Source organism: Phocoena phocoena, chromosome 11 (genome assembly GCF_963924675.1).
Source record: "Phocoena phocoena chromosome 11, mPhoPho1.1, whole genome shotgun sequence".
Taxonomy (NCBI): Eukaryota; Metazoa; Chordata; class Mammalia; order Artiodactyla; family Phocoenidae; genus Phocoena; species Phocoena phocoena.
This window is the reverse complement of record NC_089229.1, coordinates 100695159-100717997: the sequence shown is the minus strand read 5'-3', so window position 1 is coordinate 100717997 and position 22839 is coordinate 100695159. Positions and strand designations below refer to the sequence as shown.

At 63.6% G+C, this 22839-nt stretch overlaps 2 protein-coding genes across 2 annotated transcripts in view; one reads left to right on the top strand and one right to left on the bottom strand.

The window, feature by feature from the left end:
* The window catches only part of CACNA2D4 (calcium voltage-gated channel auxiliary subunit alpha2delta 4), an 80052-nt gene that overhangs the window by 41923 nt on the left and 15290 nt on the right, over nucleotides 1–22839 (top strand). The window contains exons 24-26 of the mRNA XM_065888233.1: nucleotides 1649–1744; nucleotides 3721–3848; nucleotides 7080–7160. Coding sequence (XP_065744305.1) covers nucleotides 1649–1744; nucleotides 3721–3848; nucleotides 7080–7160 — 305 coding nt within the window. The remainder of the gene's footprint in view (nucleotides 1–1648; nucleotides 1745–3720; nucleotides 3849–7079; nucleotides 7161–22839) is intronic.
* LRTM2 (leucine rich repeats and transmembrane domains 2) lies at nucleotides 11637–17494 on the bottom strand. Its single transcript, XM_065888045.1, has 3 exons — nucleotides 17428–17494; nucleotides 14696–15286; nucleotides 11637–12091 (listed from the first exon to the last, which is right to left on the bottom strand). The coding sequence occupies exons 1-3, from the start codon at nucleotides 17492–17494 to the stop codon at nucleotides 11637–11639; spliced, it is 1113 nt and encodes a 370-aa protein (XP_065744117.1).

The window sequence follows — 22839 nt, the reverse complement described above, 5'->3', positions numbered from 1 at the left end:
CCTGGTCTGGGAAGATCCCACATGCCGTGGAGCAGCTAAGCCTGTGCACCACGACTACTGAGCCTGAGCTCTAGAGCCCGCGAGCCACAACTACTGAGACCGCAAGCCACAACTACTGAAGCCCGCGCGCCTAGAGCCCGTGCTCCGCAGCAAGAGAAGCCCGTGCACTGCAACAAAGAGTAGCCCCTGTTCGCCACAGCTAGAGAAACCCCATGCACAGCAACGAAGACCCAACACAGCCAAAAATAAATTTAAAAAAAAACAAACAGTGAGATGTCACCTTATACCTGTTGGAATGACTGTTATCAAAAAGACAAGCAATGACGAGTGTTGGCAAGGATGTGGAGGAAGGGGAACACTTGTGCACTGTTGGTGGGAACGTAAACTGATTTTGAGACTATGGAAAACAGTATGGAGGTTCCTCAAGAAATTAAAAATAGATCTATCACAGGACCCAGCAATCCCACTTCTGGGTGTTTATCCAAAGAAAACAGAAGCAGACTATTGAAGAGGTGTCTGCACCCTCCTGTTCACTGCTGCCTTGTTCACAGTAGCCAAGACACGGAAGCAACCCAAGTGTCCGCTGATGCGTGAACGGATGAAGAAGGTGTGGTGTGTATATTTAATGGAATATTACGGAGCCTTTAAAAAGAGGAAATTCCTGCCATTTGCAACAACGTGGATGAACCTAGAGGGCATTGCGTTAAGTGAAATAAGTCAGACAGAAAAAGATGACTACTGCACTGTGTCACTTATATGTGAGATCTAAACAGAAGTGTGACTCGTAGAAACATGGAGTAGGAAAACGGCTGCCGGGGGCTGGCGGTGGGATACCTGCATGGGGAGAGGCCGGTGAAGGGCACGGACTTCCAGCTGTAAAATGAATAAGGCCTGAGGGTGGTGATTCTAGTTGGAACGCTGGATTGTGTAACTGAGATTAGCTAAGGGAGTAGAACTTAAATGTTCACGTGTACGCGTCGTGCACACACGCACCCACGATGGAGGGAATCCTCACCATGTGTACCTGTATCAAGTCACCATAACGTACGCTGCAACTATCTTACAGTTTTATGTCCGTTATACGTCAGTAAGGTTGACATTTCAGAAAAGGTGACTCTCCCAGGTGGGGCATGGTCCCCACAGGGCCGCTCCGGGACCGTGAGAGAAGGAACAGCGCCCTCCAGCCCGCAGGCTCTCCCAAGTCTTGTTGGCAAAGGCGTGAGCTCTGCCCAGACTCCTCTTCGTGGATGTGGACAGTCTTCTCCTTCCGCATCTCAGGAATAAGGCAAACATTTGAAAAGGGCTTCACGTGGCGAGGTACTAAGTGTGTGCCGGTTACAAGGAGTTAATTTCCTTAGGTCCCGGGACAAAATCTCTCTTCCTGGGTTCCTTCTGTCTTCCAGAGCTAACTCCCCGCAAAGCTGCCTGCACGCAGAGGGGCAGAGGCCCGGGGGACCCACGAACGAGGGCAGGTGCAACCCAGGGACGCTCACCGCAGACGGCCAGCAGCATCCCCTCGAGAGACCAACCCACCCCCACCCACCCCAGTCAGAAGGCCCGGCGCCGGGAGAGGCCTGCAGGTCCTCCCAGTACCCCCCTCCCTCCTCCCCGGGCACGTGGTGATGACTTCTGCTCTGTCTGCCCGCAGTGAGTCCGAGCGTGTGGTGGACATGGCCTTCCTGGGCACCCGGGCCGGCCTCCTCAGAAGCAGCCTGTTCGTGGGCTCCGAAAAGGTCTCTGACAAGTGAGTCCTGCCGGAGGCCAGGGAGCGGGGTCCCTGGGGTGCCCCTGTGGTTTGCGGGCAGACCTGTGCCGGACTCCAAGAGTACGGGGGGAGGAAGGGTTCGGGTTTACAGACTGGGACAGCCGGAGAAGCGCCCCTTCCAGCCAGGCTTGGTCCCATCCTGGGCTCAGCCCCCATTCACTCCCAAGAGGGGAACCAGATGCGGTCTTCCCGCCGGGACAGATCTCTGAGCAATGGGCTGAATCTTCCGGCCGTGCCCGTCCTTTGTCGACAACTTTCCCCTCCCCCAAGCCCGAAATCCTCAGATGGGGGTGACTCTGCCCCCTACCCTGGAGACAGTTCTGGATGTCACAGCTGGGGGAGGGCAGGGGGCTGCTACTGGCATCCAGTGGGTAGAGGCCAGGGATGCCGCGGCAGAGCCTGCAGCGCACTGGACGGCCCCCAGCGGTTGCCGGGCCCAAAACGTCGGCGGTGCTGAGGCTGAGAAGCCCCGCTCCCAGCAAAGCCACCCGGGACCAGCCCACCAGGGTGTTGCACCCGGCACTGCGGCAAAGGGGGTGCCCGGGGGAGCACGCTGTGGATAGGGGAGCGAAGCCACCTGCCACTCTGCAGACCACGAGACTCAAGGTGGGGGGCCTGCGGCCACCTGGGGGGGACAGCCAAGAGGTCTCCTGCACAGACCTGACCCCAGTGTCCTTGCCTCCTGCCCACCCACGGCCCCAAGAGGGCGCCATCGGGGGGGTCTTCCTCACGGACTCCAAGACGGACCCGCCATTTCCAGGAAGCAGAGGCTTCTAGGAAGAGGCATTAGGTGGCCCTCCCCCTCCCCACTCCCTCCCTGAGAGGTGGAAACCCAGGAAGCATCCTGCCTGGCCAGCCCTTCCTCCGCCGGTTAGAGACACGACAGGTGACCCAGGTGGACCAGATCCAGTGGGAGAACTGCAGACTCGCCCGAAGGCCTCGAGCCACCTGGGAACTTTCCTCCCCAAGCTCACCACCCGCATCCCCTTAAACTTCCTCCCCCAGTAGAAAAAACGCACATCCACATCTTCCTGTGGCCCAGGTTGGACCGGGGACCACACCGGGCAGTGTGAGGGGAGGGTCTCGGACACCCCTGCACCCTCTCCAAAAGGCTTCCGACAACGAAGGAGGGAAGTCGGTACAGACAGACCCTCCTGAGTCACGAACCAGCCCCACGAACGGCCGCGCGTGCACTGCACACCTCCAGGGGGCTCCCCTTGCCTGGCCCCTGGCGTCATTGCAGCCCAGGACATTGCAGCCAGGCGGGTGGGCTTCTGAGAGCCCTGAGCCGAGCACGCCCGGAATCACACCTCAGTTATCCACCTGCAGGTTATCCACAGTCACTCTTTCAATCCCTACCAGATTCTCCCTGCTTCCCTCCCAGTCTGCTCTGGGCCAACACTCCCTTCTGTCGGCGGGCTGAGCCCAGCAGTGCAAAACCATAATTAGCAAGGTAGAGCTGCCCCCCAAAAGAAGACTCTACTGCCTGTGGCAGTAGCTGTTGCAGTAACCATTTGGGGGAATTTATGACCTTCTATGACTATACCGTTCCCTCCTGCAGACAGGCTAATCAGCTTGACAAAGAGAAACTAGGCTGTACCCCAAATAAATAAACCCTGCAGGCAAGGAGCGTACACCCTGCAGGCAAGGAGCGTAAACCCTGCAGGCAAGGAGCGTACAGAGAGGTGGAAAGGCTCTTTCGGCACACAGGCCCTCCACTCCTCCTACGATGTGCCCTCAGAGGCACCAGCGTTTGGTTCTGGAAAAGGCAGGAATTACTGGGGAGCATCCTCTGGGGCAATACCCATTCAGGGGCTAATCTTTTCTTCTGCAGCCCCACCAAGTCAGAGGCGAGTCGCTCCCCTGGCCCAGCCAAGATGACCTCGTAGGAACGAGGAGATAGGGAAGACCGTGCTCCCGGACCCGGAGGAGGTGACAGACCCTTCTCGTTGCAGGAGGTTCCTGACGCCGGCGGACGAGGCCAGCATCTTCACCCTGGACCACTTCCCTCTGTGGTACCGCCAGGCCGCTGAGCAGCCTCCGGGCAGCATGGTCTTCAACCTCTACTCGGCAGAGGGACCAGGTAATCTACACCCCAAGCTCCAGGGCGGGGGGCCAGGGCTTCCCTCCTCCCACCGGCGCTTGGGGTGGGAAACCGCAACGAGATACAGGACCGAACGTCCAGACCTCGGCGGCCCCTCACCCCGCTGGCCTCCACCCGCACCCTGGGTGGATCATTTCATTCCCTGGCCGGCAATCAACGATGCGGTTCAAAAGTTCAACCGTAACAAAGGAAAGGGGTTTGACCCGAAAGTCAGGAGGAGCTGGACTCTAGCCCAAATTCCGCATAGGAGGACATCGGGACAGTTGGTCTCTGGAGAGTCTTGTATTTCCAGACATCTGAGTGTTTCTGAGAGCTGCTCAAACCATGAAAGGAACAGACTTGATTCCGTGGGGGGGGGCTGCTGTACTGTCTGGAACAGACTGTATCTCAGGAGAGTGGCTGAGCCCCGGCCTGCTCCCCGGCAGCTCCTGGTAATAACGGGGCGCCTCCCGGCCGCCAGGCCTCTAGGGGCTGCAGGGTGAGAGATGATGGCTGACTGGGCCTCGGGCACCCAGCCAGCACAGGCCTGCTAGTCCGAGGGCCAGGGGGGCTCAGAGGTGGAGCCCCCGACTCCCAGCACGGCCCCCACTCTGGGAAATAACCCGAACAGGAAACGGTAAGTGGCTTTAACAGAGCGCCAAGAAAGCCACACAGTGTTTAGGACAGAAAGGACCTTGGAGCTGCAAAGCCTCACCCTCTCAATTCGCACTTGAAGTGACCACGGCCCAGAGAAGGTCCAAGGGTCACGTCTGAGGGTCCTGACCTCAGCGCCGTGGGGTGAGGGGGCCCGCAAGTATCCTTGGCGTCCTGGCTGAGTGAGCCAAGGTTGGGGTTGAGGAGTGGAGACATGAGGAAGAGGGCGGCCAGGAGCCGACTTGGGATGAAGCCTTGTCCTCCCTCCAGGCCGCCCGTCCGCCAATAGCCTCCTGCCACCGCCGCCACCAAAACCACCCTCACGCCGCCCGACGGGAACCTCCCCGAGCTGAGCTGCCGGCTGGGGAGGCCCAGGCCCCGGGGCCCCGCCCGCGGCTGCAGGCAGCACCTGCCCTCTAGATGCCCTCCCTCGGCATCCTCTGCCCGGCGTGTCACTGACGTGCTTTACAGAACGCTTTTCCACGCGCCGCTTATGCGGTGTGCACGCCCTCTTCTTACACAAGGAGAGTCTGAGGTTCAGAGGGCGCCGTGACTCGCCCGGACCACACAGCGGGGGGCACACCGGGGGTCTCTCCGCACTTCACTGTGTGTGAGGCGCTGGGACTCCAGGGCGCGCCCGCGGAGGGGCCCCTTCCCACACGGGCACCGGAGCCACAGAGGCAGCTCCCCCTTTCGGGGCCACCCGGAACAGGAGGGCCCCACGGGGTCCCGGGGGTTCTGGGGTGAGGCCCTGCCCTCCCCCACGGTGACGGGCTCCCTCCTGCCCAGTGTCACCAGGATGAGTCTGCTGGCTGCCGGGGAGCTCTCTGGCACAGGGGCAGGAGGGTGGTGGGTGGGAACAGAGAGCGAGATGACGAGGGCTGGCTGGGGACCACCGGGCAAGGGGCCCTGCACGCTCCCATCCTCCCCCAAAGGGAGAAACCGACAATTTTAATGGGGGGTACCCCTGAGGAGGTGGAGGGGCGGCTGCAGGGTGAGGGGAGGGCCCCGCCCACCCAGGCTGACTGCAGCCCTCCGCCTGGGCCCGGTGGGCGAGCTGTGCCCACACGGAGCTGCCTTTTGCAGTCGGCGCTGAGAAACCTGCCAGCACAGAGCAGAGTCCCAGCGAAGCCCCAGCAGCTCAGGCCTGGTGCCCCTGCATCCACAGCCCTGCTTTCTGGGCCAGCCCCTGGGCCTGCCCCCCTACCACCTGGTAGCTGGCTCATTCACGGGGTGCCTGGTGATGCAGGCCCTGAGATCCCTGATATCCCCAGAGACCGCGTCATTAGCGCCCCACACCTTCGCTTGGGTGTTTCCTCTGAGCCCGTGGAGCACACACGACGGGTCTGTCCCGAAAGCAGCTTGTGGCCGGGAACGGTGCGGGGGTCACCCCATCAGGGTCGTCCAGACATTTCTAGAAGCAAGGCGGGGAAGCCAGCTTCTGCGGCTGTTCTGGTCCCTTGTGTCCTCGTCATGGCCAATTCCTAGAGCCAAGGACGACCTTACATCGTGTCAGTTCCTAGAATCAGAGTAATTTCTGTTTTCTGTGAGATACTTGGTTCCGGCGAGGTGGGATGGGTAATCCTGACAAAACGGCAGATACGAGAAACCAGTGGCGGATTTAAGTTTTGCTACGACTGACACTGTCAAGAGTCTCACGACCTGTTGGTTTCAAGCAACGTTTGATGTAAAGACATTCTAACAAGCGAGCACATGGCAGAACTGTGCCCCTTTCTCGGGGTTTTTAGTGACGCACTTGATCCGTAGGCAAGAGTGCCTTCTCCAGGGCTGTAGGATCCAAAAGCCGCGGGCATGTACTCATCCACGCCTCTCAGAGCCAGAAAGCTCTGTGCTGATGCAGAGCTGAAGCTGCCACCTGAATTCTGCACCTGGAGGCCTGGCTCTCCTGAGAGGTGGGGAGGTACCTCAGGCAGGTCCCGGAGCCTGGCTGTGTCCCGGACGTGCAGCGACCCGCCGGGCAGTGGCACGCAGGCCACCAGGATTCACGGGGCACCTCGCACGTGTCAGATGCCAGCCAGCCTCTGTGCCCATCGCAGCCCTGGCGTCTGGCTTCCCGAAGGGGCTGTCGTTGTCACCTTGACTCGTGTAACTGATGAAGGACAGCGCAGGGTCAGCCAGCACTGCGTCCGGGAGTGCAGCCCGTCCCCTGCTCGCAAGGGCCCCTTGATGCCACGCGAGTCTCCTGGGTGGGTCCCCGCGGGGTCCCCGAGCTCCAGTGGGGCAGCTGCATGCAGACAGCTTTGCGGCCCTGAGACAGAGCAGACCTGCAGCATCAGGGACCTGATGGTGCGGTGCTGTCCAGGCGGGCAGGGGCCACCACACACTGACCTGGCAGCTTCGGAGCTGCATGGAGAGGTGGGCGGCACCCGGCACATACGAGGCAAGTACGAGGCGCTCCGCAAAGGCCCGAGGTGGTGGTAGCAGGCAGCCTCCCGGGCAGCCCCTCGCTCGCTCAGGGGACGTCCTAGCCTGCTGTTTACTGGGCTTCCCAGCCCGCGCCGCCACCCCGGCTCCTCCTCAGGTACAGAGAAAGTGACTGGACAATTCTCCCCCCAGAAAATTCAGACAAGCCGATGGTGGTGACCGTGAGCACAGCTGTAGCCGTGACCATAGACAACAGGACAGCCATCGCTGCAGGTAGGAGCTGCCCCTGGGCTTTGAGGCTGGGCAGTTGTGAGTCCGAGTGGAGAACGAGGCACAAGTGACGGAGGCGGCCCCGCGCGTGGTTTGCGAGGCCACGGTCTGTGTGTTTTCCCAGATGAAATGTGGGGCTGAGGGGAGGCGGAGTCTTCCTGAGCCATTTTGTTTATACAGCTGTGAGGCCTTAGATCTAACAGAATTCATGCAGTAAACTGAAGCCCAGAGAGGTTGAGAAATCTGCTCAAGGTCACACAGGACAGAGACTGCCCAGACCTCCTTCCCACCCTCTTTGTGTCGCTTCCGCCTCCACTGCCCACTCAGGGGAGGAGTGGGTTTGTGACTCAGACCCTGAAGTCCGAGCCCGTACGTGAGTCCTGCGCTCCGGTGCATGTTCTCATCCAGCCCGGGGCGGGGGGGGGGGGGGGGGGGTGCCCTGGTTTGGCTCCATTTTACAGATGAGGAAACTGAGGCCCAGAAATGTTATTTGCCCAAAGTCCCACAGCTAATAGTCAATGAAGCTAGAATTTAAGCTCAGATTGCCTCTCTTGAAGGCCCAGGATCACCACCCTTTGTTGCAATTGGCCACAGAAGCCATGAGAGTACCCGGGCAGCCTCACGAGCTGCCCCGGGCTTTGTAGCTTTTTGGAGCCTAAGAAGGGCCTTGGCACCCCTGCCCACTCGTCTGAGAGCCCTGAGGATCCTGCCCTCGGTCTCCGTGTCTCAGACCCCACCGTGTTCTGAGAAGCTGTGAGGTCCTCGCAGCTCTCAGCCATCCTGGGCACTGGGGTCGGGCGCCTGCATTGTGGGGGACCCCACAGCTGCCAGGGGCAGGCGAGCAGGCCCCTTGTGTCTTCTCCCCCAGGCTGAGTGCAGGGCAAAGGGCAGGGAGGAGCGGCCCAGCAGGCAGGCTGCCCCTTTGTCCGCCCGCCCCAGCAAGGGCACGGCCGTCCACGCTGGGATGGAGGAGGGAGGGAGGGAAGGGCTTGTTCTGGTTGCTCGGAGCCTCGTTTGGAAACACGTGTGTCACAGGGTCCTGAGGCTGTGCCGCTGGGCACTTTGGAGGGACCCGCGCCTTCCCAGCCGCCTTTCTGTCCTTCGCCTGGCCTGCTAATCCCAGACCCTAAAGACTGTCTCGTAGCCCCTGCTCCCTCCATGACGTGGGCTTCTCAGCTCCCGCACACCCGAAAGCCCAGCAAATAGAAGGCACGCGGGGTCAGCCTGCTGGCTGCGCTCCCCTGCACTCTCCAATTATTTGACATCATTTTTAACTCGGCGCTGCATTAGAGCCAGGAGGGGTTGCCATGGAAACCGTGTCCGGGTGCCTCTGGTTTAACTCACTGCAGACAATCGCTCTGAAGCTCGGGGGGGGGCACGGATGTGATAGGACAGGGATGAGGCACTGGAGACCTTTACGCTTCAATTATTTTTTTCAGCCTCCTTTTGTAATTTCCTCTTCCTAGCCTGTGGCTCAGCCTCCCTGACCCTGGACCAGCTAGCCTGTGTGTGCGGTGCCGGCAGTTCCTTTCCTCGCGTGTTCTGTGGCACACAGGCTGCACGTTCGATGTTTGTGCCGTGGGCTGGGGAGAAGGAGGAAGGGCAGCTAGGGGGACAGCCAAGGGCCAGGCAGGTGAATGAGGAGGCGTCGCTTAACCTCTAAGCAGGTATTTCTCAACGGTTCATGCAAAATTTCTAGGAATCTACTGTTTTGATCAGGATCCACTTTCAAGTCTCTGTGCCCTCCAGGCCCCGCTTGGGAAATACTGCCGAGTGTCATGGTGGTGCCATAACCTGCAAGTGTGTTTCCCCAGCCCAGCAGCCTTTGTGCAGAGGGCCTGCTGTCTGGAGCTGCCTGACGGCTCCTCTCCTCGGAGTTCCGCCTGCGTGCGCACGGCCCAGCCTTCAGACGGCGGTGCGCTCTCGGAGCAGTGCGTCTGCGCGTTACCCACACCTGTGCAGGCTGTGCAGGCGGTCCCCTGCCCCCATGGGGCCTGCTCTCCCAGCTCTGCTGTACCGGTCAGGGCCGCAGGAGGGCACCTCTCCCCACTTACCCCCACCCAGGAAGGGGTCCAGCCGAACTCCTGGAACAGGGACCTGCTGGTTCCCTTCTCCCCGGGGTTGGCTCCTGGCTCGCTGGGGTGTCACCCAAGGGAGGGCTCCTGGCTAGAAGAGAATCCCGTCTTGGTCTGAAGACTGTGACGCGTGTAGCCCAGGCCCGGCCAGCCAGGCGAGGTGGGCCACGCGGGCCGCAGGTGGGCAGACAGCCGGAGGCCTTGCTGTCGCTCACTCCTCCCCCGGCCCCGCCCCAGCCCTCCGGTCCCGAATTCTGACCCTGCACCTGCTGAGCCCTGAGGAGGGGTTGTCTGTGTATCAGCCTCAAAAGCACAGGACATTAAACGGGGCTCGTCCTGCAAACCCAGCGACACCCCTCCAAGGCTGGTGAAACCTAGTCCCCTAAACTGCTCTCGGGGAGCCGCCCCTCCCGGCAGGCAGCAGGAGGGTCCCCAGGGCCCAGGCGCGCCTCCTACCCCGTGGCCGTCTGCCCTTGACCGCAGGGCAGCCTCGCTCGCAGCGGGGCTGGGAGCAGGCCCCGGGCTCCGCTCTCCCCCGCTGCCCTCCCGGGGGCGCCCCAAGGCCAGGCCTCGGGCGGGAGCTGCCGTCCTCCTTAGGGGCCTGGGGACACTCCGCGCAGCCATCTGGGGAGGTCAGCGGCTACCATCCCGGCTGCTGGCTCCTGCACCCCCTCCCGCCCAAGGAAACCAGGAAGTAGATAGGAAAATACAGTCTTTATTTGTCGAAACAACAAACCAGAAATATAATTTTGCCTTTAAAAATCTTCTGTCTTAGGCTGAAGACACCACCACTGACAACGTCCAGCCTTCCCTGACTCCCTTTAGAAAATCCCCAGGTCTGGTGTCAGCTGGCACCCCAAAAGAAGGAAGACTGCAGGCCAGCCCGGTGGGCAGCCTGCACCCGGCCCCCTCTATCCCCGTCCTGCCTCAGAACCATGTTCTGACGGCCTCCCCCGGGCCACTCCCTAGACTCGCAGCCGTCGCAGAGCCAGAAACCGGCCTGCTGGCACCCGACCCTCCGTAAGCGGCGGGGAAGCTGATGTCCTGCAGAGCGAGGCCCAGGACTCACCGGGATCGCACTCCCCAGGAGGGCAGACCTCGGAAAGGGGACCGGTGAACCCCACCCTGCACTGCCCCCTCCCACGCCCACCCTCAGCCTCTGTCCCTTTGTGGGGGGCGGGTTACAGGTAACGAGCAGATGGGCCCCTGGGCCCTTGCTCTGGTTTGGGTCCCAGTCCAGGTGCCACGAGGACTCTGGGAAGTCAGACTGAGCTGACAGAACGCTGGGAAAAGGACCTCGTTACTGAGACCTCTGAGCGGAACGGTGTGGTGCGGGGGGGTCCTTTCGCTGCTCCCGGGGTCTGTTTGGTATATGCTGGCAGGAGGGTCACAGAGGATGAGCCAGTCCCCGTCCTGGGGTCACGGGCCCAGAGATGCTGAGGGTGGGGCATGGCAGTGGGAGGTGCAGAGCAACGGTTCTCGGGCCGCAGGCCGTGGGAGTGGGAGCGGTACGCGTCCCCGCGGGGCCTGGCAGGGACGTACTTCGGCAGCGCTGAGGATGAGTCCGGTGGTGCGTGGCCGGGCTCTCGGGAGGCCACCATCCACACACGCTGCATCTTCCAGGCCTCTGGGCAGGCGTCCCTGGAAATCCCAGCAGGAGAGGTGTGAGTGGGTTACCATGGTGACGGGCAGTCTCATCCGGCAGCACCACCTTGGCCTCTCGAGAGGATCTGGAAGGAATCCCTGTGCCGTGGGTTTGGGTTTCTCCCCATCCGCCGCAGGAGGTTGCATAAGCACGCAGCAGGTTGTGCGGCCCGAGCGCTGAGGCCACGGGGGACGCCTGGCTCTGCTCCCCGAGGTCCCACGGTCTCTGTCCCTGCGCGACTGTGTGTGTGATGCCGAGCTCGAGTGAGAACGATTAGTGACCCGGAGCTGGGTGGTCGGTGATGCAGGGACAGATGGCTTTGGCGAGGGCGTGGTGCTGGGTTGCCAAGTGCTGGTCCAGATGGCTGGGCTGGGCTGAATGCACAGTGGTACCAGCCATCGGAAGCTGGGCCCAACATCTTCCTGGCTTAGGAGAGAGTCGCAGAAACCGGCCCCGCACCCCCTAGACGCAGATAAGGTGGGTTGAGCCAGAGGAGGGGGGTGTCACCGGCTGTGACTGTACCGGGAGCCGCAGCGGTACGGGGGCGCTGGGTCCAGGAGCCTTTGCTCGCACACACACATCTTTTCTGCCCGTGGGCCAGAGCGTTTGTGGTCCAGAGGGGAGCGTCAGTGTACTGATACCTTCCGGACGCTCCGGTGTCCGTGGAGACACGGGCCCATTTGCTGGCGGGCTGGGGGGAAGGTGGAAAGGGGGCGGGAGAGGGGGGCTGGCGTGCCCCCCCAGCCCCGCCCTGGGCTCTCAGGCCACAGAGGAGACCTGCTTCCGGTCCTCGTGCTCGGCCTCCGCGTCACCCATCAGGGGCTGGCGCTTCTTGAGCTCCCGATGGTACTTGGCCATGAGGGAGGCGTAGATGCAGCCGTAGGCAGCGGCCACCACCATCATGACGCAGACCACACCGCACAGCACCCCCGCGACGATCACGGTGCCGATGGCCCGCCGCACACTCACGGGCCGTGGCCTCTGCTTCTGGGGGCAGGCGGTGCTGGGCTCGGGCTCGGGCTCGGGGCCCGGCTTGGGCTTGGGAGGCTCCGGGCTGGCCTTGGTGCAGGGTGGCCCGGGGACCTCCAGCCCGGCTGAGCTGTTCTGGTCCTCCAGCTGGGAGCAGTAGTTGAACATCTCCATGGGGACCACGCGCATGTCCTTCCCCCTCAGCTCCTTGGGCAGGGTGCAGGCCAGCTGATCCAGGCGCCCCCCTGCATCAGGAGAGAGAAAAGGGGGGCTGAGGCCGGCACTCCCTCCCCCAGCCCCAGGTCCCCACACGGAGGCCCGGGAGGCCTAGTTTCCATCCGCAGCGCTATCAGTCCCGGAGTCATGGCGACAGGAGAGGAAGGGGAGAGGTTGGGGGACTGGCGTACGGCGCCCTGTGACGGGGAGGCGGGTGCACGTGTCACGGCGTTTAACCCGCGCAGAAGCCGCAGAAGACGGACGGTGTCCCTGCTCCCATCTGATAGAGAAACAAACATTCCCACCTCTCCTGCCCCCAGAGTCAAGCTGGCCCCCGGGTGCTCAGGAGAGGGGGGCCAGGAGCCCTGCCAGGCGGCAGCCCGTGCCTGTCCTAAATGACCTCTCCACTGACCGCCGTCCGTGACCCACGGCTCTGCTCTCCCCAGCGACTGCTCCCCCCGCGCCCCTCCCGCCCGCACAAAGGACAGAGGTCAGAGCCTCGGCCCTGCTCCTCCACGCGGGCGGGACCGTGGTTCCTAAGGCTCCTCCTTGGAAGAGGGAGAGGGGGGCCCAGGGACAGCAGTTTCCTCCTTGAGGGCAGTGGTGGCCCCCTCGGCAGCCCGGCCACAGCACCCGTGAGCGCAGTGGCATCTTGGGAGGGCACCCTGAGGACCCCCGAGGGCAGAGGAGGGCGTGTGGGCAGCGCAGGCTCACCCCGCGGCCTGGGCGGGGAGGGTGCAGAGCACAGGTGGGGCGAGAGGAAGACGAGCTGCCCAGACGCCCCCCTTTTGGCCTCTTCGGGCAGCCCGAGATCTAGACGCAGGCGCGGCCCCCAGGGAAGTGCCTGGGCTCCTGCAGCCCCATCGCCGCAGTCTCCTCACACAGCAGACGTCAGTCTTTCCCGGGTGCTGAGGAAAAGAGCCCAGGTTTTTTGTTCTGGTTTGGTCTGCGTTTTTTTGGAGGAGCGCATGGCGGAAGATAACTCTACTAGTGCAAAGTTCCTAAAACGTACATCCCCCTCCGTGCCCTTCAGCTCCCGGTGACCGACGACTGGAGGGGCAAGGACGTCCCCTCCAGATCACACATCGGTCTGGCTCTCCAGACCCCTGTCCAAGGCTCACATCCCGTGAACTGTGTCCAGGGCCTTTGCACGGGCGGGGCCTGGGTGTGGAGATGCAGCCACCCTACCTCCCTGCTCCAAACACCTGAGGCTGACTCCCTCCCGGCCAGGGCATCCTGTGCAAATCACTTTACGTATCCGATTGCTGAGGAGTCTCGATTTTCTAGGCTGTCAATAAGAATGGCCGTCTCAGCTGCCGCTCAGTTAGGGTTCAAGTGGGTCACGTACATGGTAAGATATTTGGAAACTGGAAACCATGCAAGTGTTATTATTTCTCCTCTCACAGAAACGGGAGAAGTTATCACAGGGACTAACATCTTATGGCACTTTATCGTTTGCAAAATGTTTTTAATTAACTAACACGTGAGAATATTATGCAAATAATTAAATTGTGGAAACACTACGAAACAAAGGGAGTAAGACTTTGACGAAGGCATCAGTGTTCGCTTCACATCGATTCACTCGTTTGGCAAATTCATGGAGCCCTACTTCCTGCTGGACACCAAACTGTGTCTAATTAGGCCCGGTTAATATTATGACTTCCGCCAGCCAGCGGACACATAAATGAGTAAGTTTTACTGCGGACTCCTTTATGCTGGGTCCTTTTCCAGACGCTTCCCATGCGTTACCTACCCACTCCGCACAGTGATTCTCTGAGATAGATTCTCTGAGATTGGCCCCATTTCACAGACGAGGGTGCAGCCACAGAGAGGTCAGTGAGCTCTCTCGAGATCACACACGGCTAGTAAGTGGCAGAGCCACGAGGCAAAGCTGGACCTGGCGCTTTTAGCCAGCAGGCTTACTTCTCTGCCCTTGTCCATCTCATTTAATCATTCCGAAGGTCATTCTAGGACTTTCCCGGGTCACCGAAAGGGGAAGCATTTGGCTTCTCAGTAAAAGCTGATAACAGAACTTCTAGGGAGGAGGAGTTGAGATCATCGTCAAAAAGAAAATGTGACCGCATTTGTGGATTTGAACTCGATTCCGCCCTCCCGGCACTGTGGGTACTTAAGAGGTGGCTGCATTATTCAGAGGAGCGAGGGTCGCTTTTTTTTTTTTTTTTTTTTTGTGGTACGTGAGCCTCTCACTGTTGTGGCCTCTCCTGTTGCAGAGCACAGGCTCTGGATGCGCAGGCTCAGCGGCCGTGGCTCACGGGCCCAGCCGCTCCGCGGCATGTGGGATCCTCCCGGACCGGGGCACGAACCCGCGTCCCCTGCATCGGCAGGCGGACTCTCAACCACTGCGCCACCAGGGAAGCCCGCGAGGGTGGTTTTATCCCTCCTCCTCCCCCCGGGGCCAGGGAAGCCTAGAGGCAGAGGACAATGATACTGTGTGTTTAAGTCCATCCTGAAACCTACAGAAGTGAGAGCCAGTTACAGAGAGTCAGCCTGAGGAGACCGGGCAGAGCAAGGCGGCTGGGAGCGGAGGGGGTGGGAAGAAGGGGGCCGCGGAGCCCCTGTGCCCGCCGGTGGCCAGGCCGGGCCCACTCCTCCCCGACCTGACCCGTGCTCACCTCGGTAGGAGAACCACTCTAGCCAGTGCTTGAAGTCCCGCAGGTGGCAGTCGCACTCCCAGGGGTTGTCCCCCACCTGCAGCAGCTGCAGGCTGGCCAGGGGCTCGAAGGTCCGCCGGTCCAGGCTCTGCAGGCGGTTGGCGCGCAGGAACAGGGAGCGCAGGGCGGGGAGCCCGTCAAAGAGGCCGGGCGGGAGCCGGGCCAGGCCGTTGAGGGACAGGTCGAGGTGGCGCAGGCGCGCCAGGGGCCGCAGCAGCTCGGGGTCCAGCGCGCGGAGGCTGTTGTTGTGCAGCCACAGCTCCGTCAGGTTGGCCAGCCCCCCGAAGGCGGCGCGCGGCAGCCCGTCCAGGAAGTTGTTGGAGAGGTCCAGCCGCTGCAGGCCCGGCAGGCCGGCGAAGGCCCCGGCGGGCAGGGAGCTCAGCCTGTTGTTCAGGAGCAGCAGGCTGTGGGTGGCGGCCGGCAGGTCCGCGGGCAGCGCGGCGAGGCCCCGGCCGCTGCAGTCCACCTGCAGGCCGTGGCCGTCGCACGTGCAGGGCGGGGGGCAGGCGGGGGCGGCCTCCGCCGTGCACAGGGCGATCCAACAGGCGAGCCCTGCGGGACAGACGGGGCATGGCAGGACTGCGGGTCGCCGCTCCCACTGCCTTCCCCTCCCATCCGCCTCCCATCACGCGGCCTCACACCGATCCCCTTTGGCCCAACCACGCGCGGTGCCGTAGTGCTTCTTGACCACGTAGAAACACAACGAACCCCCCGCAACACATGCATGTGGACGGACACCGCCGGGCAGCCGGGGTCCCCACACGGCCCCGACACCACAGACGCTGATGCGACAGAGGATGTGAGGGTGTCAGAGGGGCCGCCCCATGTTCCTCTCCCAGGGCCGCTGCCATGGAAGGATTCTGTCCAGAGAAAATGGCTCTGCTTCCTTCCCCTCTGCACCGCGCCCCCCACCACCACCACCTGGAGCTGCACGGGGCTGATGGCCGTGCATGGCAGGGGCCACACTGCACACACGAAGGGGTACACCGACCCCGGCCACCACTTCCCCGGTCTGCATGAGTCCCACATCCAAGGTGGGCCAGCGACTCAGGGTGACGAGGGAGCCCGGGCCCGCCCGGGCCCCACCCCAGAGACCACTGTGGAAACGGCGGGGTGAGATGCTGAGTTCCACGTCCACGTGGAGGATGCTGGGGTGCGAGCCCCCAAAGTTGTGGGCCCGGGGCAAGTCCCACATCTGTTCTCACTCTACAGCCACCTTGCCCTTAGCCCGGGCCCCTGTCCTCAATTTCCGCAGGACAGATCTGTTGACAGAATTCCTTTCACAGTCCCGTGTTTTGCCCAGGGCCCCTGTGGCAGGGCTGCAGGGGGACGGGTGCTCAGAGAACAGTCCCGCAGGGCAGCTCGTTCCGTGGCCCACCCTTCTAAGAGTGACTGCAAAGCCCCCGACTGTCCCCCAGGGTGTCCCTGTGGAAGGGGAGGATCCCACCGGGCCGGGAGGAAAGGCCCCAGCCGAGGAGTGCTGGCCGCTTGGTTCCAGCTGGAGGGGCAGCAGCTGCCCTGACCAGGGGTCTGGAGGGGACGGTCCTGAGTCTGTGTCTAGTAGGGGTCTGCTGTCTGGTGTCCCAAAGGGCAGACCCTGAAGGAACAGGGTGGGACTGCACCCCCCTTTCCTAGAGGATCGGTGACTCCTGAGAGGCACCTGACCTGCCAGGCTGACACCTGAGCGTCTTTGTTCTCGGGGGGAAATGAGCACAGGCACGGCCATGGACGCCAACTGGAAGCCCTTCCGGCCCCCTGAGGTCACCTGAGGGCCGCTGACCCTCTCGCTGTCTGAGCTGTCTGCGGCCAGGTCAGCCTGTCAGACGACCCCCGCCGTGCCTTGTGGAAGTCAACTGAATTCCTCAGACCTCACTTTCCCCAGAAAAACACTCAACCCATCCAGCCTCCCTCTCAAATGGACCAACATAACTACGGGTCACTGTCCCCCCACCCCCAAGAAATTCAGGCTGGCGTAAAAGCTCTGGTGGCAAGAAAACAGAGCCCTGTGTTGCGAGGTGTTGAGTGATTCAAAAGGAAGTTGAGAGGGGAGCTGGGTCCCTCGGGATCGCTGCTCTCTGGGGTGAATAAATCAGGCCGCTTGTGTCTTGGAGCGGCAGCATCACAGGGCTGACCGTGCGAGGGCAGGAGTCAGGGACGTCCCTCGAGACCACTCTTACCTCTTACCCTGTAGCCTTGACCCTTCACCTCGTGAAGAGAATTCCCAGGGCTTCCTTCACCCGACAGCTCACAAGGTTCCCTTGTGGGGAGTGGGCGGCCTCTGTCTCCCCATATGCAGGAGGAGGGGCTGAACCCGCTCCCTAAGGCCCCTTCCAGTGTCACGTCCCCCGAGCCCCCTGGTTCCCCCCCCCCCATCTCAGAGCTACAGGGGCTGAGCCCTAAGGGAGGCCTCCAGGCCCACCCAGCTGATGGCCGAGCAAGGAGAGGGCGGTTTGCCATTAGGGCAGCAGGACTTGCTGGGGCCCCTGGGGGTGGAAGCAGACCCACCTGGGGGGACAGAGCTGCCTGTGGAGCCCCTGCCCCCGACCCGCCCGCCACAGAGCTCAGAAGCAGCTCTTCCCCCGGCACCGCGGGCAGGGCTGCGGGGACTGGGCCCTGCTTCCCAGACCCAGGCCGTGGACGCCTGGGAAGAGCATCCCTGCATCCCCACTAAGCCGACCCCCGCCTCCACTCACAAGAGATCTGCCTCCACAGCGGGGCAAACCAGGTGCTCAGCTTGGGGCCGCTGCCCGGGGCCAGCATGGTGGCTGCACGGCTGTCAGGCCCGGCACCTCGAGGGAGAAAGGAGCCCCTTGTCCGCTCGGTCAGTCCTGAGAGAGAGGGAGAGAGAGCTGAGCGGAAGCAGGTGTCAGGCCGGTGCAGCCCCGGGTTATGGAGGGGGCCCAGTGTCTCTTTACCCTCCCCTCCTGTGTTCTCGGCTCTGATTCCCTGGGCGGGGGGTGGGGGGGAAAGAGGAGCAAGGGGGCCAAGAAGCCAGGAGCCTCTGCCTCCGTCGACAGCAGAGGGCGCGTGGAGGGGCAGGCGGGCATCCCAGGAGCCCTGGGGCCGGAGACAGTGCTGAGGCCAGTGCTGGGCGATGCAGGAGCCGTCCACCCGCCCTGCACCCCTCACCTCCCGCCCAGCCTCTCCCCGCCTCTTCTTGTCTCCCTGGATGATCTCGTAAACGTGTTCGGAGCCACGTGGCCTCCTCTGCCTCTGGGCTTCCCCCACGTCCCAGGCGCGGAAATCGTCGAGGGCCAGCTGGCCCCCCAGCCCCACTGTGCTCTTACCATGGCCCCCGAGGAGGCAGAGACCAGGCCCCGCGTAGGGGCGGCCGTTGGCTCGCGGGTGAGGCCCAGGCCCGGCTCTTGCCACGGGGAAGCCCCCTGCTTGCCCTCCGCGGTCTCCCGGCGGGTGAGCGGCCGTGCTCTGTCTTCTGCCACCGGCAGGTCTGGGATAAACCTCATCAGCTCAGGGGCTCGTGCTGCAGCCGCTGCCGTCGGGCACAGGGGCAGGGAGAGGGCAAGGCTGCAGCTCGGAGAGCGGCTCCTCTTCCCGAGGGGCGAGGGGGCCTCCCCCTTCCCAGGTGACCTGCCCTGGTCCCACTCCCTTCCAGGCGTGGCCAGGGGCCCGTCACAGGGGCGGGAAAGGGGACTGCGGGCCCCCTGCCGCCGGCCCAGCGCGAGGTGGCGAACGGACAGAGACGGGCCAGCAGCCTCCCCTGCTCGGTGGCCACGCTGGACCCGGGGGCTCCAGGCTGCAGCCTCCCGCTCCCTCCCACAGCCGCCTTAATTCTGGGAGCCCGAGGGGCTACTGGCAGAGCAGAGCGGAGCTGAGGGGTGGGGGCAGCCGCTGGAAACTCAGCATCTGAGCAGGATCTCCCTCAGGCACTGGGGGCCGCTTCCGTCTCCTCCCCGCTTACCGCTGCCAAGCAGCCTCCTGGCCCCACGAGCCCACGAGCGCCACAGCCCCGGGGGCCCGCAGCTGGGCCCCGGCAAGGGCGCCCGCTCAGGGTGGGGGCCCGCCGGGGAGGGGCACCGCTCGGGGGGCCTGTCTGTCACTCTGGGCTTCACCCCCCACCAGGGGCCTCGCAGAGGCTGCAGAGCGAGTCGCCCTGGGCAGATGTGGGGCGAGGGGTGCAGACCCACGTGCCTATAGGATGGATCCGGGGCCCTGGGCTGGGGGTGGAGTAGATGCCCAGAGCAGCTGAGGGGTCTTTTCCAGCTACCCTCCCAGGGCCAGGTCCCCGGGGCTCCTGGCTCAGACTCCCAGGTCAGGGAGGGCTCTGGGTTCGAATCCCTGCCGGCCGCTCCCTCGCTGTGTAACTTAAACAAATCACGGAAACCCTCTGGGCCTCGGTTTCCTTATCTCTCAAGGTGATGACCAGAACACACGGCCCTCCGTGAGGGTCACTCTGATCGGGGGAGGAGAGCTAGCATTTGCTGAATTCAGGAGACCTCACCTTGCAGGGCAGTCTAGGGGACTCCAAGCTTGGACCTGAGCCCCAGGTAGACGTAGGGAGACGTCAGTGCCCTGTGTCCGCGGGGAGGGGCGGCGGCTTCCAGCGCGTCTGCGGGACCTCTCTTTCTTGGTCCCCCAGTCTCACACCTGGGTGTCTTTCTCTGTGCCTGGGCCCGTGCCAGGCCAGCAGCCGTCACATGGCGGTCACCGTGGGCCGCGCTCGCACACAGCCTCCCGGGCCTCCGTCACTGAGGATGCCGTCCACCCTCTCCGTGAGCCTCGGCCCCGACCCCTGGAATAGTCCCACACTCCTCTCGCCAGCGAGGACCCGCAGGTCGGCAGCTCACAGCGCCCACACGGTGTCAGGGGGGTCAGCAGCCAGCCAGGCTCAGAGGTGGAGCCCAGCGTGCCTGGTCACGCGGCCGGTCAGGGACACAGGCCCGCTCCCTGGGGACTGTCCCCTGGCAGTGGCCCCTGGGGGGAGACACGTGTGTGCGCTGAGCGGGGTGTACACACAGGCTCCCAACACAGCGTGTGATGCAGACCACCCCCCCAGAGAGCGTGCAGCCACACACACACACACACACACACACACACACACACGGGTGCACTCACGCGCACGCTGGCAGCCCTCCAGCATCCCCAGATGCTGTCACTCCCGCAGTTCCCGCGTGTCGCCGGCAGACAGATGCACGGGGGGACCTCCAGCCCGGAAGCAGGGCCTAGAGAAGCCCCCCGAGGGCCGCCCCCAACCCAGGACCCTTTCCACACTCAGACCCACGCCCTGGGATCTCTGGAGAAACGTGACGGGAACAAGGCCCCCAGGTCCATGGGGATGTAGCTTGCGCTCCCTGGAGACCACAGAAGCACCCCTCAGGCGCTGTGCGGTCCATCACCCTGCCCTCCAGCCCACCTCCAACCCAGGACCCCTTCCGGCCCCCAGAACCATCTACCTCGTTAGGAAAGGGGTGACCTACATTAGGATGCCAGGAGCACAGCGGCCCAGGCAGGCGGGGCCACTGCGGAATAAATTCACACCGTCTGGGAGGGAAGTCCCCGCCCAGGTGGGAGAACGGGCAACGGAAACGAGTGAGGTGGCGGTCTCGGGGCTCCAAGCCCCACAGCCTGTGGGCATTTCTGTCCCAGTCCCAGGGACGGGGACACAGAGAGGAGGGTGGACCCAGCGGGGTCCCCAGCCTCCTTCGCTGGGCTCTGCTGAGAGAATCAGGATAGAGGATGGGGCTGAGGAGCTGCAGGCCGAGTGACACCCACACCCCAGGATAGGAACACGGGCTCTGGGCCCCAGCCCTCTGCTACTCCAGCGTGGTCCACGGGCCAGCAGCAGCAGCCTCGCCAGGAGCTTCCCAGACCCGGCCCAGGCCGACGGGGTCAGGATCTGTCTCTCAACGAGACCTCAGGCCAGTCACGTACCTGGTCACGTTCGAGAAGCCCTGGGCCAGGTCACTTCTCTCCCAGCAGCGCAGACCCCGGCACCTCCCGGGAGGCCGCGGCAGGGGATGGCCGGGGCCGGGGCAGCCGGGGGCGGCGGAGATGGGGGATGCTGGCGGTAACAGCTCTGCAGGAGGGCTCCGCGTGGGGGGAAACCATGCCCGCGGGGAAACCCCTGTGTATGGTTCCCAGTCCCCGCAACAGCTGTCTGGGGTTAGAAGCACTGTTGACACCATTTTGCGGATGGGGACACGGAGACTGGGGACAGGTAGTAACCTGCCTAAGGGCAGGCAGTGGGAGGGTGCAGCCAGGGCCCAGGCGGCCTGGCGACAGAGCTACTGACCAGCAGCCTCACGAGCCTGGAGGCCGGCTCCGCTGACCCGCCTGCGTGTGGAGGCTCCCGGAGCAGGGGGAGGGCTGCACCCTCGCGTTTGTGCAGCGCTTCACGCCGACCGGCCTCTCCTCGTCCTCCCGCTGCCTCTCTGCGCCCGACGCGGGTGCCCTCATCAAGCCGGGTCGCCCCCTCCCCGCCAGCCTTCTTCCCGGGGGCATCACAGATGCAGTGGGGAGAGGGAGGCAGGGGTCTAGCTGCGGAGGGGGTGGCGGGCTGAGGTGAGGAGGTGGGCTGGGAGCCCCGCGGGGGTGGCAGCAGGGCAGAAGGGCCCACGGGCTCCTGCGGAGTCACGTGGGGTGTGGCAGCCCCCCGGAGACTGGGGGTGCGGGGTCGGGGACGGCTTCCCTTCCCCACGGGAGGAGCAGCCTGCCTCGCTCCCACCCCGCCGACGCCCAGGTTAGGGTGGGCACCCTGACCCCTCTGTGCTTCTGCCCCCGACTCCTCCTCCGGCCAGGGTTGGCTCAGTCTCCAGCCGGAAACCTCCAGCAAACCCACCCGGGCCTGGCGTCCGCACCCTTCCTCTGATGCTGCGTGGTCACGTCCATCCCCCCAAGTCAGTGTCCAAGCCGCACAGCCATCAGCGCCCACTGTGCCTTGACCTGAGGCTCCTGCCCCCCGGGATGTCTTGCTGGCCTGCCGTGTACCCCCTCCCCAGGGATCTCCCTTTGGTCAAGGTTCCCCAACCCGGGACAGGGCCTCTGCGCCCCTCCATTGTGCAGACAGGTGAAGGTCACGGGCTACCGAGCGGCAGGGACGGGACGGAGGCCACGCCTGGGGCTTCGAGGGCAGCACCTTCCCACCCGCCCGGCCAGGCTGAGGGGCACCCGGACAGGGGGACAGCGGGCGCCCACGCTGAGCCCCGGGCGTGCCGTCCAGGCCGCACGCTCCACCTGCAGCCGCCAGTCTGGCCTTCCAGGCCCTTCCCACCTCTTCCCTGCCTGGCATCCCCGTAACACACGCGGCCCAGGCGGCGCGGAAGCTGGTTTTTTTAATCTCTAAATTTGTACTTGGAACAGACAAACCCCCTGGTGCATTTTTAAACGCGTGCCCTGTTCTCATGCCCGCCTTCCTGCAGCCTCGCTTCCTTGTCATCCTTCCTTGTCAGACGTTCCCACTCCCAACCAGACCCTCTGGAAAGCGGAGAAAAGCCCCCATCACCCCTCGCAGGAGCTGCTCTTGGGCCCGCGGGCCTGGCTCGGGGGTGGGGGGGGTGGACCCAGGCAGGCAGGGTAGAGAGGCCTGATCTGTGTAGGAGGAGGGGGGAGGCCTCCCCAGGCACCCCAGCCCTAAAACACCCGCCTCCCCGTGCCCCTCAGCGTTGGGGGCTGGAAATGGGAGCAGGGTTTGCTTGTCCCAGGCGCAGCTTCCAGCCAAACCCCAAAGGAACCAGATCGGTTGCTGAAGAAGCTCCCCCCACCCCCCGTCCTCTTCCTGGCACCCCCAGCCGGCTTCCCTGGTCTCCCTCTCTTGGCAAAGCTGGATGGAGCCTGTGCCGGTGTGGAGGGGGACACGGCCGCGGGTCCCGTCCCAGCTGCACTCCCCGGCCCATCTCCACACGCTCAGCCCGCACCCCGGCCCCGTAGTTAGCTCAGCTGCTGGGTGTCAGTCTGAGCCAGGCCTGACAGCCAGGTGCCAGGGTCCCCACCAGCCACCCCAGACAGGCAGACAGCAGCTCAGGGAGAGGATGAAGGGCCCCGAGAGTGAGTGGGGAGGTTGGGACTCCCGGTCAAACGGCCTCCGTCCTGCCCCGGCCGTATACCAGCCACCCCTAAGCTGAGTCCACCCCGCCCCCCAAGGCTTCCTG

What these genes read in the sequence shown, in the direction of transcription:
- LRTM2 (XM_065888045.1), bottom strand. Translation starts at nt 17,494, where the DNA reads ATGCTGGCCCCGGGCAGCGGCCCCAAGCTGAGCACCTGGTTTGCCCCG. An exon ending in GCTGTGGAGGCAGATCTCTT is followed by an intron (nt 15,287 to 17,427) that starts GTGAGTGGAGGC and finishes TCTGTCCCGCAG; the next exon opens with GGCTCGCCTGTTGGATCGCC. An exon ending in AGAGTGGTTCTCCTACCGAG is followed by an intron (nt 12,092 to 14,695) that starts GTGAGCACGGGT and finishes CTCCTGATGCAG; the next exon opens with GGGGGCGCCTGGATCAGCTG.